Consider the following 15,095-nt stretch of genomic DNA (forward strand, 5'->3'; position numbering starts at 1 on the left):
TTTTGCCAAGAGCCTCTATTTATTTGCTTTCCTTGTCAGGAGGAACAGAAGAAGACACAGCAACAGTGGGAGATTTTCTTGCTACTGCTACAATGACCGAATCAGGAGGAGGATCTGATCTGAGGAATAGTGTGTCCAGATCTGGTGGTTTATATTTTTTAGGAAGTCAAGACGGAGCAGAAATCACTGATGTAGGCGTAATAAATAATTGCATTGCAGGTTCCAGTAGACCAGGAACCTGGAGAAGCAATGGTCGTGAAGCTGTTCTGTGATGCAACGTCTCAAACATCACAGAAGATGATGTTGTGGTAGTAGGGATATCAATGTGTAATTTAGTTGCCCCTCTTATTAGCACTCCAATGAAGGTAAAAAGATAATCCACAGGCGACATTCTTGCAGGAGGTTTATCGGTCAGTCTCCTGTGTCTAGAAACATGTGATCTTCTAGATCTGGATTTAGATCTTGATGCTTCTGTAGATCCGGAGGGGGGACACAGTGGACTCCTAGATCTTCGTGGAGATGTATGTTTCACGAGGTAGAATACGCTGGCTTTTTATTGGCCCTGTTGAAGTCGTAGGTAGCAAACCTGGTGTGCCTGGAGAAGATTGAGGAGATGAAGACGACCTAAGAGATGGTGTACCTGAAATGTGGAATTCAGGTGTGGCTCTAGATGGAGAATTTGTAAGAGAGTACTCAGAGTCTGAAGTATGTGGCTCGGGTCTATGCTAGAGACATTGAAGCCAGCATGGAGAAATAATCACAGGTGAGTAGGAACTGTCTTTAGATGTAGATCAGCGTTAATGCCTGCTTCTTTGACGTCTATGGGCAGTGGGATGTTGATGTTGACGGTGACTTTTACGGCAATGTGTGTCTCAAGAGTGAATGCTTGAACATAGAGTGATGACCCGTCCTTATCTGTGACCACATTTTCGACGGTGTACCTATTGACAGCGAGCACACCACTATCTGCTCCGTTCTCAAATTCATACTTCGCGACATTGACTGGAAACATCTTCTTTTGTAATGGTGGTATCTCTCTCTAGATTTCCTCTGCTGGAGTTCTCTGAACTAGAGAAGAAGTCTTTAAACTAATACTGACCTTTACCAAGGCCTCTTAATGAAGCAGTTGTCCTTCTTTCTTGGAGACCATGTAGTCAGATCTTTTCTCTGTCTTTCAAAGTATGTTTGCAAAACTTCTGACAGTAACTATAAGTATCTGGTTCATCATATTCTGGAGGCCACACAATACAGACAGAATGGGAGTCTGTCTGGGCCTTTTTCTTCCAACAGGCAGGCACTTCACAAAAAGCAAAGGCGTTCTTGACAAGAAGATAAAAAATGTTCTGCCAGAAAAAAAGGCTATGTACACTTTAGGTTTTGAAAAAAATGTCAAACGAGTTTTAAAGGAAAACATTTGAAAAGATTTACCAGAGATTTCTTGCCAAAAGCCAGAGCTTCTGGATCCTGCTTGCTGGAGCCGAAAAAATGGAACTGTCCTATCTGGCTCCTTTGAGGCATGATGGGATACAGAGTGTATTGTGAGGTTCTTAAAGGCACAGTGCCAGTTTTCTCTACTATTCTTTGAATGGCAGCCTATTGGCTAACATGTTTCATATTCCCTTTCCTTTTAATAAAGGTTTGTGAAAGATTTTCTTTAGCAATTTTTATTACCAGCATATTTCTATGTAAATTTATTCTTTTTCGAATGAAAATTGAATGCAGTATGGGCATTTTTAACCACTATTTAGGCTGCATAAACACAAACGCACAAATATATATATATGTGTGTGTGTGTGTGTGTTTTTGTGTATGCAGCCTAAAGAGAGTCTTGGGCGGACCCGTGATGGCACAAACCTGTGTCATCCCCACGGGAGGTCGGAGTCCTGTGACCAGTTGACTAAACACAGCAGGATGCGCAACGCCACAACGCATCAGCCCACATGGGTTTTAAAACTTTTAATATTAACTTTGCTGCCACGCAAAACCTACTCACCTGAGGTATTATCACAAGCACTACGAGAACCACAATTCCGTTTGGACACGCCCACATGGGCAGGTTCTTAAGTATGAAAGTGCACGTCAGGTTCTTCATTGTGAACAGCTGCCATTGACAAAGGGAGGACGATCCCGAAACCGGTTTGGCAAGGAACAGGAGAGATGCCTGTGCCGGAGTGCTTCTCATGCTGCATCTGATCCTGAATTAAATGGATTCAAATTTCCGACTGTGTTGCTGTTTCCCACTGAGGGCTCAACCTTGTGTTGTGATGTTTTGCGGCCGGAGTCCAGCCGCGGGAATGCAGTATGCCGCTCTTGGGCGGACCCGTGATGGCACAAACCTGTGTCATCTCCACGGGAGGTCGGAGTCCTCTGACCAGATGACTAAACACAGCAGGATGCGCAACGCCACAACGCATCAGCCCACATGGGTTTTAAAACGTTTAATATTAACTTTGCTGCCACGCAGAACCTACTCACCTGAGGTATTATCACAAGCACTACGAGAACCACAATTCCGTTTGGACACACCCACATGGGCAGGCTCTTAAGTATGAAAGTGCACGTCAGGTTCTTCATTGTGAACAGCTGCCATTAACAAAGGGAGGACGATCCCGAAACCGGTTTGGCAAGGAACAGGAGAGATGCCTGTGCCGGAGTGCTTCTCGTGCTGCATCTGATCCTGAATTAAATGGATTTAAATTTCCGACTGTGTTGCTGTTTCCCACTGAGGGCTCAACCTTGTGTTGTGATATATGTATGTATATATATATATAAATTGAAGAGTGCTCTGGGATCATCACACACGGGCCGGACTATTCAGTGCTTAGGACTATTGTTGAGGATCCCCTGGAAGTTAACCAGAGAATCAGAAGTAATTTTGAACAGTGCAATCAAACAAGGCGCCATTCCCCATTTTCTTTTCTGATGCCCGAAGCATGTAATGCTGTGCCCTCCCAGAAAACATCTTCCTCACGTGTATAGAATTTCCAAAGTATGGGTTATCTATTCAGAAAAAAAAATGCCCTCTTTGTATTAAATGTTTGGTCGTTTGGTTATGGAAATGTGTTAATTCTCATAATTCACATCATGTTAGATTACTCATAAACATTTGTGCTATGTTTTCACTGTTCTAAAACTATAAATGGCCAAATTATCTGACAGCAAAATTCAAAGCTCAGACCTGGTCGAAAATGTATGTGTTGATCCCCACGGATCTGGCAATTCTGTGTGGTTTTACGAGATGGTACATTGCCATTCCATGAGGTTTAACTTGTAATTGCACAGCAGGGGATGATGCACTGCATGATAATGGTAAAATCGCATGTGATTTTACTGTACCCCCAACCAGATGCACAGAGATGTTTTAAGGCATGGGCAAAGTGGGCTATGGCCCATGGCCCCAGCCTTTCAGGGGGCCCCCTGAAATAGCCAGCTCTGTTCTGCAGAGAGTCTTGCCCTCATGACCTTGAATAATTTTTAAACAAAATGTTGTAAATAGCGTTTCTCTATCATTCAATTTTTAAAGTGTGAAAGTCCATTACAGACATTTTGCAGACAAAATGTGTTTACGTTTCATGCAACATCCACATAAAAAGTTTCTTTTAAATCAATACAGGACCTCACATATGAGAAATGGGAGGGTGTGACAGAGGTTATTTGCAGTAATATTAGTGAGCTGCAGGTGTGTTACAATACCGAAAACACACATCACTATCCCTGAATATCAGATGTTCACACATTTCGAATTTGACCAAAGAGGGCATGAAAGAGCTGAGACTGGTTCATAAAATCAAAGCTGGTCCAAACAGGGGCCCCCAAAATACTTTTGGCCCAGGGCCCCCAATATTGTTAAAACGTCCCTGCAGATGCACCTCAATATGAGCGCCACTGTGGATTTATTTTTCAACCTCGTAATACTGTAACACTGTTTTGGTGGCTGATGGAACTGGACAGGATTCTGAATGTCTTCTCGCTTTTCTAACAGGTTCGCACGAGATTAATGTTTTTGTAGGCGGTACAAGTTTGATTGCCAGGCTCCTTCGGAGAACCATTGGACTCCTCAGCTCACGTTCAAACACAGAGATGACGAGTGACAACACTCGTAAGTATAGGGTAATTGCCAACAGGATTCTCTAGGAAGGGAGAGGGTCTGATTCCGTTGGTGCCCTTCTTTCTTTTTCAATCTCTAACCCTTTGTAACTTGCTCTTCGCTCACTGTTAGGTTGTCTCCCTGACCCAGTACCCATGACCGCATTCGACTACTTCATGATTTCATGGCCCATATTGTTGCTGGCACTCCTCTGCATTCTGCAGGCCTACATGCACCGAATACGCAGAGCTATAGCCACCTTCTTCTTTCCGAAGGTAAGTTGTGCCTACGTATGGAATGTCAACCCAGCTCTACACAAGAGTTGCCAACTGGCTCCATGATGGCAACACATCTTTGCTATCCAATTCTTGTGTTGAAGGGCTTATGTGGTCCCTCATCAACTCCCACACATCCCTCAATGACTAAAGTTTGAAATAATGTCCCACAAAGATGAGGCATAAGGCCCCACCTCTGCTGGCCCAGAAGCGTCTCACAGGTGGGATTTTACATGTTTTTAGTACCAAATCATCATACCTTTATGGGCAAATCTGGACTACCCAACAAAAAGCCTGTAGGACCAATCCTCAGTGGTACAGAAGTGAGACTGTATGCAAGGTATTAGGGAGCGTCACTTTCAGGAGTCTGGCCTAGCAAGATCTATATACAGGTCTTAGTGGCAGCCCAACACAACCAACATACTCTACTTGTTCGTTAGCTCTGTCTTTGTCCTAACACCACAATTACCACTCGTTAAATTCTGTGACTAACCTTACTCTCACCAGCTTTGCTTGAGGTGTTTATTGTCTTCTGAGGAAACTTCAGACAGTGAGATATGGGGTCTCCTCTCACACTCGTGGCTAATGTATTTGTTGTTATATTATGTGTTGATACGCAAAGAGTCTCATGACTTACTTTGTTGGGAGTCTAACGCCAAAGTAGGGAACAGGGAGGTGAAAACATCACTGATGCCTCACCTCAGTTCCAGAGGAGCTGCTCTTCTGCCATAACCAAAGGCTCATGGATTTGGTGGGGAGACCCAATCATATCCTGTTACTATAAGCTAAATGAGCAGAGACAAATACACGCATTGCCATAGTTCAATGTGACAAAGCAAACTGTGGAAAAGATACAATGGACAATTAAAGTAAACAAGCATTGGAAATGCAATAGGGCTCGCATTAGGAAAGTTTGAGCTATTGGTTATATAAATGATTTGTTTTTTTATTTATGTGTTATTTTTTCAAATAGTTAAATTAATAGCTTTGTCATTTACAATGCCAATAGTTATAACTTTCGCAAATGTGACACCAATAGCATTTGTAATGCAACATGTTTTGTATTTACGTGACTTAGATGTATTGATATTACAAATAACAATGCTTTTAATTTCTTTAAATAATTAATACTTAAATAATTTATATAATTTGTAATGGCAGAGGGGGAGATGTGTAGAGGGAGATCCTTATTTGACTGAAACTAGACAAAGCAAAGTGCAAGCCATGTTTTCATCACTTGCCTTGATATACAGAGCGATGCTTTCTTTCAGAGGGAACCACTGCTGCAATCTTGGTATGTGATGGGTTACTTTTAACCAAACGTTTGAGCTTTATGGTGGGATACACTACGGGCGCGGTGCGTCCATTGGGGCGTAGGGGCGTAGCCCCACTAAGCTCCATGGACCCACCGCATCGTAACTAATATACAAATGCTAACATTAAAATAATTGCGCTACTCGCCGTCCGGGAATCCGGGAGACTCCCGACTTTCCCGGAGTGCGCGCGGGGGGGGGGCTTTGGGGATGGCTGGGCCTGCTGCGCAAGTGTATTTTTGGGCAGAAACTAGCCCGCGCATGCGCAGATTGTTTCCCCTGTGCAGTTCCCCTTAGAGAGAGGACCAGGGGGCGGGCTGCAGCCCCCGGGGTTAAACAGGGCGACTGGGCGAGCAGTCATGGTGCCCCCCCAGCCAATCCGATTGGCTGGTCAATACTAAAGCCCGGGTCCTGCAAGGAGTGCTGGACGCAGAATTAGTTGTTTCTTTAATCAATAGTCTAATCTGTAAGCAAATGCAATTTAATATATTGCTTTGGCCACGTACATATGTCAAAGGTCGTCTGCGTAGAAATTTGACCAGTAGCGAATAGACAGCTATTTTGGACCTAGACGCACTTCCTTGGCACGGTTCTCTTTACCCTTTCAGACACACATTAACTCCGCAAGCTGAAATGACTTGAGGGGATATTTCCGACCTGTGATTGAACGGGAGGCGGACCAGCAGACTCCCGGGGCACTCTCACACCCTCTGGAGCACACACCCCACCGAGCGCCGTGAGGGTTCGGCAACCAAGACCAAGACCCAGACTACAATTCCCAGGTGCCCCGGTGGCAGAGGCGCACCTGGGACGTGACAGCCAGCGCCAGGAGGCGCCTACAAACAGCGGAGCACCGACAGCTCCGTGGGGGATATTTCCGACCTGTGATTGAACGGGAGGCGGACCAGCAGACTCCCGGGGCACTCTCACACCCTCTGGAGCACACACCCCACCGAGCGCCGTGAGGGTTCGGCAACCAAGACCAAGACCCAGACTACAATTCCCAGGTGCCCCGGTGGCAGAGGCGCACCTGGGACGTGACAGCCAGCGCCAGGAGGCGCCTACAAACAGCGGAGCACCGACAGCTCCGTGGGGGATATTTCCGACCTGTGATTGAACGGGAGGCGGACCAGCAGACTCCCGGGGCACTCTCACACCCTCTGGAGCACACACCCCACCGAGCGCCGTGAGGGTTCGGCAACCAAGACCAAGACCCAGACTACAATTCCCAGGTGCCCCGGTGGCAGAGGCGCACCTGGGACGTGACAGCCAGCGCCAGGAGGCGCCTACAAACAGCGGAGCACCGACAGCTCCGTGGGGGATATTTCCGACCTGTGATTGAACGGGAGGCGGACCAGCAGACTCCCGGGGCACTCTCACACCCTCTGGAGCACACACCCCACCGAGCGCCGTGAGGGTTCGGCAACCAAGACCAAGACCCAGACTACAATTCCCAGGTGCCCCGGTGGCAGAGGCGCACCTGGGACGTGACAGCCAGCGCCAGGAGGCGCCTACAAACAGCGGAGCACCGACAGCTCCGTGGGGGATATTTCCGATCTGTGATTGAACGGGAGGCGGACCAGCAGACTCCCGGGGCACTCTCACACCCTCTGGAGCACACACCCCACCGAGCGCCGTGAGGGTTCGGCAACCAAGACCAAGACCCAGACTACAATTCCCAGGTGCCCCGGTGGCAGAGGCGCACCTGGGACGTGACAGCCAGCGCCAGGAGGCGCCTACAAACAGCGGAACACCTCCTGTCCCCGCGGGACGCGCGCGGGACCGCCGGGCTAAGCCCGGGCAAAGGGCGGGCCCTCTGTGGCCCTCAGAGGACCTGAGGAGGACGGGGCGGGCCACCCCACTTGGTCCTAACTTTAGAGGTACAGAGACATTATACCTTATACATATCTATGTTCAATTGTCCAGTGTCGCAATCGGGCTCTACGTAGTCCTCCCATGATGTCTATTTGGGAAGAGCTTAATGCCATGTGCGGCACTAACTATGTCCCTGATATATTAACCCCCCCAGAGTGGGTAAAGACACTGATCTCATAAACTGTACCACCCAGGCTGTACCTGTATCCCCTGATTTAATCCTGTTTAACAACGAGGAAACTCCATTAAATGTCGATCTAATGTGTTGTAGCTCCTCATCCTTCCCTGCCAATCCAATTGTATTAACGCCACATAAAGCAGGGACTACATTAAATAATCCTGTTCCCCCCCTTCAATCGACCCTATTGGCCCAATTTGAGCGATTGTTGAATGCTGCTCTGTTACCCCTGGTCACTAAAATTAAGGAGTTGGGAGACAGGTTGACCAGTGTTGAACAAATAGTAAAAAGGACTTACCCACCAACTGTAAATTCTGCTGTTTCCCCACGTTCCACGCTCTGTACAAACCCTGACAAGCCTATTTCCATTGAACACAGGAAAGCACGAACAATTGACCCTGCCCTGAGCATACCCTTCCCAAGGGTACGTAATAACACTCTTAAGCCTAATAGTGCCCCTTATAACGCCTCTAGATATCCTCAGGCAAGAAGGCATAGAATTAATTTACCCACTGAAGCTGCCCCCTACGTGTCCGTTCTTTCCGGGGTGCCTGAACTTGGTCAGGGCAATCACGAAACAAGCGAGGATCTGCTAAATAAGACCATCTTTTGGCTTAACAACAACAGACCGCTGCCGCCCGCCTTAGATGGCAGAATTTTGAGCGTCAGGAGGGTGGGGTGGTTAGGCAGATTGCCTAAAGACATTCCGGGAGACCTGATATTAATCAGATTTAAACACAGGAACATTGTCCCCTATTTAAGACTTTCTCAACCAAAACCCGGAGATGGCCCTATTTCTACTTGGGACTTGTTTGATTTTTACCCGGGCCCCAGAGTAATGAACAATAACACTTGGTGAAAGGGGACTCTGGCTACCACGTGTTTATTACTCTTATACACAGGCATGTAAAATGGAAAAAGCCCAATATGTTCTTAATAATTGTATATATGTATCTTGTCGTACATGCTATGTCATTTTTCTTTATGTATCAAGGCCTAATCGATTGCTTCACGCTAAGGTTGGTTCTCCAGATCTTGCTTTTTAAATGGTTATGATTTCACCGATACACTTTTTCATTTTTATTTACTTATTTTAATGAATTGACCAAATTGTTTGTTTTAAATTATTTCTGTAATTGTATGCTTGTATGATATTTTATGAAATATTTACGCTTATATGATATTTCTTTGCTGGATATCGAATAAAGCTTATTTTGAACCTTGAACCTTTGACTTGAGATAGTTCAGTGTGTTAAAGCATCTGCTGCAGAAATGTGTGCGTCTATTCCAGGTCACCCATTTATTTCACGGCACGAAGTTGTAAAAATTTATACATGACTTTGGTATGAATATGTACCATCAAAACTGCAGGGCCACACCAAAGGGGAGAGGATGTGGTCTGACGGTTAGCGCGGCCAACTTGGGTACTGTGAAACCAGGTTCGAGCCTCTTATCGAGCCATCAAAATTTATACATTGCTTTGGTGTTAAATAAATAGATGTTTTAAAAAACAAATAAAAATGATGTTCCGACTAAGGTGTGAAATTGGTGTCGAATAAATACATGTTTTAAAAACAGTTAATATTAATCATGTATCATTGGTGCTGGAGTACAAGGTTCGAGACTGGTATTGAACACTGACAAGCTGTGTGCAAGTTATATGGTCATAAAAATACATGAATGATGGATGGATGCAGGGTGGGTGCATTAATGATTGTTGGGTGGGTGGATGGGTGCATGGATGGATGCATGCATGATGGGTGGATGCATGAATGAATGATGTATGGATGCAGGATGGTAGGGTGGATGCATGAATGAATGATGTATGGATGCAGGATGGGTGGATGGGTGGATGCATGAATGATGTATGGATGGATGCATGCATGATGGGTGGATGCATGATGGATGGGTGGATGCATGAATGAATGATGTATGGATGCAGGATGGGTGGGTGGATGGATGGATGGGTGGATGCATGAATGAATGATGTATGGATGCAGGATGGGTGGGTGGATGGATGGGTGGATGCATGAATGATGGATGCATGCATGATGGGTGGATGCATGATGGATGGGTGGATGCATGAATGAATGATGTATGGATGCAGGATGGGTGGGTGGATGGATGGGTGGATGAATGAATGAATGATGTATGGATGCAGGATGGGTGGGTGAATGGATGGGTGGATGCATGAATGATGTATGGATGGATGCATGCATGATGGGTTGATGCATGATGGATGGGTGGATGCATGAATGAATGATGTATGGATGCAGGATGGGTGGGTGGATGGATGGATGGATGGGTGGATGCATGAATGAATGATGTATGGATGCAGGATGGGTGGGTGGATGGGTGGGTGGATGCATGAATGATGTATGGATGGATGCATGCATGATGGGTGGATGCATGATGGATGGATGGGTGGATACATGAATAAATGATATTATGGCCGGGATGCCTGTCACCCCCTCCCAACACAATCCCCAAGGATGGGAAGACGGACGCAGTTCTGAACTTTTGGAAGGCGGGAGGGAGTTACCTTCCCGGCCGTATTTATTAAAATATGAAACAAAATTAAAACATTAAAATAAACGTTTCATATCATGTACAATTTTTCATTTATAACATTCCGATGCAGACACGTTTATTGGCTAACCTTAACAAATCTCTAATACAAAGGTTCTCCTAGCCGAGTCTAAACATCCTGCAAATGCATACTTTCTAAATAAAAATTGTACATCCTAACATTACGGGCCAACGGCAAGGTCTTAACCGGTGTCAGATCCCTACTACCAGAACTCCCCCCTCACGGTGTGAGGGGCGGGCACACAGAGGACTGTACCTCTGTGCCAACTTCCAATTTCCCTTGTCTTAGCGGGGGCCCTTTATTTAACTTGACGCCATCTTAGTGGTCGTCCGAGGACTCGTGTGAGGTGTCTAGAAGGTAGCGTGGACCCCCCTCCCACCCCACACTGTTCATCACATCCGCCGTCGCGGATATCCTGGCCCCGGGAAATTCCTAGGAGGGGCATTGAGCCGCCTCCTCCCCTGGGAGGGGCCTATGACCGCCTTCCCTTCGGCGACCCCATACTTAGTGGGTGCCACCTCCCCGTGTGAGGGGCTAATGGCCGCCTCCCCCCGGGCGCCCCCATCCATAATGGGTGGCGTCCCTCCTCTAGGGACCTTGAAATTACTGCTCACCGATCATGACCTTACCGCCCGACCAAAATAAATACGACGTTTTATGAACCTATTGAAGAAAAGCGAATAACTTAACATTCTAATATTTATTGAACACATTTCTCAATTAGACTATGATACTCCGCTGCACTGGGGGAGAAAATGTTATGACGCAAATCATTTTATTGCAGTAAAACAGCAACATCTTTAATAACCACTACAACCAAAAAGGATACTATCAAAGCAAATCAATTTTTTATTGCACTACTAACGTTGCCATAAGGGGCTGGTGGGTGGGTCAAAATTGCTCCTTGTTCCGTCGAGGGCTCACGTGCAACGAGAGGGTGCAGCTTCCAAGCACAGGAACAAGAGGATGCTTCTTCGGATTGTTGCTCCTTTTATTCCTCTTCGGGAGGACGTGTACCCTCCTCCGGTACGCCTACGGGGCGTGGCCAACGGTGTAAGTGTCTAGGACAACCCTTCTTGGGCGGGAAAAAGGTGCGCCCCGGCTACGCCGCTTCGGGCATACCAGCCGAGACACACCCCCCGCCCAAAATGGTTTCCCGGGGGGATCCGGGCCCCCTACCATACGTTCGGGGGGACCGAGTGGTCGCCCCTTTCCATATGGCCGGGATGCCTGTCACCACCAAAAAATTGCCTCGATCCAAACTACTTTCCCTCCCCCTGCTAATTCCCCAGCGCCCCCCTCATTGGCCCCCCTAGACTGCACGCTCAGTTGCTTTTCCTCTGTCACTCTTGAGCAGTCGAAAAAAGCCATCCTGGCCTGCAAATCTGGCGCCCCTTCCGACCCTTGCCCCCCCAAGATCCTTCACCAATTAATCGATGAGGTTAACCCTACCATTAACCACTTGATCAATTCCTCGCTTAGGTCAGGTACAGTACCCAGCCGTTGGAAAAAAGGTATTGTCAAGCCCCTTATGAAGAAGGCAAATAAACCCCCGACGGATCTTACCAATCTCCGCCCTATTTCGTTGCTCCCGGCTCTGGGAAAAATCACGGAACATCTAGTTCACTGCGAGCTGAAACGCTATCTGGATGATTACAACCTTCTTCACCCTCAACAATCTGGTTTTCGCCCTAAGCACTCGACAGAAACTGCCCTCATCGAACTCTCTGATACCATAAAAACTCTACAAGACCAGAGAAAAAACTCCATCCTAATCCTGCTCGACCTAACTGCGGCGTTTGACACCGTCTCCCACACCATCCTCATCAGTAGACTCAGGGACATTGGTATCTCCGACTCCGCCCTTTCCTGGATTACGTCTTTTCTGTCCGACCGTTCCCAATCCATTACTCTGGGCCCATTCCACTCCAAAGACAAACTTGTCTCCTCAGGTGTCCCGCAGGGATCTATCCTGAGCCCTCTCCTTTTTAATATCTATCTCATTCCTCTCCTTAATCTGATAGATTCATTCGGCATACCTGTCACCTCGTATGCCGATGATACACAACTCATTGTACCCCTGGACAAACTATCGACCAAAGCTGAACTCAACCTGAAACTCTGTTTGACCGAAGTATTTTTATGGATGGAAAATAACCACTTGAAATGTAATTCAAGTAAAACGGAGATCCTCCCGATTGGCACCAATAATACCTTTTGTCCAGCACTTTGGTGGCCAGACAACTCTGCTGCCCCCCCCCAGACAGTGTCGTCAGCTAGGAATCTTGGTGTAATCTTTGACTCCGAACTCTCCTTCGATCAGCATGCCAGAACCGTCGCTGGCAAATGCTTTGGAACCATTAGATCCTTGAGAAAGTTCTTCGACTTTCTCCCCATCGATGCTAGAAAGACGGTGACAGTCGCACTCATAATCTCGCGACTGGATTACTGCAACGGCTTGCTCGCAGGAGTCAAGAAGAGCACCATCCTTAAACTGCAGAGCGTACTTCACACAGCCGCCCGTCTAGTCCTAGGTCTCCCCCGCAGGTCCTCTATTTCTGCAGCGCTTCGTTCGCTTCATTGGCTCCCCCTCCACAAAAGGATTCTTTTTAAAATCCTGATTATGGCATTTCGTGCCTACAATAAGACAGGCCCTAAATACCTCACTAGACGTTTTCCCCACTACTTACCCAGCCGTTACCTTCGTTCAAGCGATGACAATCTTATCATTCTTCCGAAATACAACCTGAAAATGAAGGGCGCAAAAACCCTCAGCTTCCTCGCGACCAAAGCTTGGAACAAACTGCCCAAAACCCTCAGACAACAAACCCAGGAAAAACCCTTCAGAAAGCTCTTGAAAACATGGATTTTTAAACTCCCGGATGACTACTCTAAGGCTTCCATCTAATTCCTCCTGGACCGGCTTTCCTAAGTTCTCCAGCGCCAAGATGCTCCCTCCGGAGCGAATGTCGCGCTCTACAAATACCCCACAAATATACAAATATACAAATATATACCCCCTCCCAACACAATCCCCAAGGATGGGAAGACGGACGCAGTTCTGAACTTTTGGAAGGCGGGAGGGAGTTACCCTCCCGGCCGTATTTATTAAAATATGAAACAAAATTAAAACATTAAAATAAACGTTTCATATAATGTACAATTTTTCATTTATAACATTCCGATGCAGACACGTTTATTGGCTAACCTTAACAAATCTCTAATACAAAGGTTCTCCTAGCCGAGTCTAAACATCCTGCAAATGCATACTTTCTAAATAAAAATTGTACATCCTAACATTACGGGCCAACGGCAAGGTCTTAACCGGTGTCAGATCCCTACTACCAGAACTCCCCCCTCACGGTGTGAGGGGCGGGCGCACAGAGGACTGTACCTCTGTGCCAACTTCCAATTTCCCTTGTCTTAGCGGGGGCCCTTTATTTAACTCGACGCCATCTTAGTGGTCGTCCGAGGACTCGTGTGAGGTGTCTAGAAGGTAGCGTGGACCCCCCTCCCACCCCACACTGTTCATCACATCCGCCGTCGCGGATATCCTGGCCCCGGGAAATTCCTAGGAGGGGCATCGAGCCGCCTCCTCCCCTGGGAGGGGCCTATGACCGCCTTCCCTTCGGCGACCCCATACTTAGTGGGTGCCGCCTCCCCGTGTGAGGGGCCAATGGCCGCCTCCCCCCGGGCGCCCCCATCCATAATGGGTGGCGTCCCTCCTCTAGGGACCTTGAAATTACTGCTCACCGATCATGACCTTACCGCCACAGGCCGGATAGTTGACCGGCTATCCGGCCCCCGACAACTCCTACTAAAGGTCATGCTTTACAAACCCCTTAACCATGCTATGAAGTCTCCTATGAGTAAGACATTCCCCTCCCGGGACAAATGGACCCCATCTTCGAGATACATGTGATCCCCCCGAATGCATCCATGCGGAATACTGTGCAACTGTTCCGAACGAAACAACCTAGCTTGTTATTGACTTTCTTTACTGAATGATTCAAAGCTGACACAGAGAGGGCCCCCCGCCACACCTTTCTGGGAATAATGTGCGACCATGCTATCGTGCACCCCGGGATCCTTCTCGCCAACCAGCTAACAGTGGATAGAACCTGCTCGAGGAGTACCCGCCGACCGAGCGCCACCAAATCATTGCCTCCCAGGTGTACTATGATTATAGACGGCGGTGACCTTGTCCGCCCTAACAGTCCCTCCACAAAACATTGAAACTGGTCAATACAGAGCCCGCCCCTTCCGTGGAAGGTCACCCTGTACCCGTATTCCCCAGCTGCGTGAATCATGTCACCTGCTTTGAATACGTCCCCGGCACGCCTCACGTATGAGTGGCCCACGACCCACACCACTCTCTCCTCAGCCGTTGGTCTTTGACCGCTGATCCCCAGGTGTCGGGTCGACTGCACAGTCCGCCCCGCATCGCATGCTCGCGAAACTGTAAACCAAACAAAAACAAGAAGCGTGAGAGCATGACATTGGCTTCACAACATGTGCAACCGCACATACCTTTTATAACAGTTCGAGGACCATTGTCCCAATTGTTTCACCATTTCCACACTCTGACCCCTGGCTGTAGCTTCTGTAGCAGCCCCTACCCTAAAGGAATGGGTCCCAAAAATCGCCCGGGTCCAAACCCGCTGCCGCGATTGCCATAGTTAACACCCGCTGAAACTGAAACCTTGTCAGTGAGGTGGCGTCAATGTGTCTCAGCAAGCTTCCCCCCCATGCTACCGCCCTTTGCGCTAAATATTCC

General features: G+C 47.6%; 1 protein-coding gene across 1 annotated transcript in view; it reads left to right on the forward strand.

Annotated features, from left to right (window-relative positions):
- DCST1 (DC-STAMP domain containing 1) overlaps window positions 1-15,095 on the forward strand; it is a 128,888-nt gene that overhangs the window by 81,551 nt on the left and 32,242 nt on the right. The window contains exons 15-16 of the mRNA XM_086945516.1: window positions 3,983-4,099; window positions 4,220-4,362. Coding sequence (XP_086801642.1) covers window positions 3,983-4,099; window positions 4,220-4,362 — 260 coding nt within the window. The remainder of the gene's footprint in view (window positions 1-3,982; window positions 4,100-4,219; window positions 4,363-15,095) is intronic.

This window comes from Lissotriton vulgaris, chromosome 12 (assembly GCF_964263255.1).
Source record: "Lissotriton vulgaris chromosome 12, aLisVul1.2, whole genome shotgun sequence".
NCBI lineage: Eukaryota > Metazoa > Chordata > Amphibia > Caudata > Salamandridae > Lissotriton > Lissotriton vulgaris.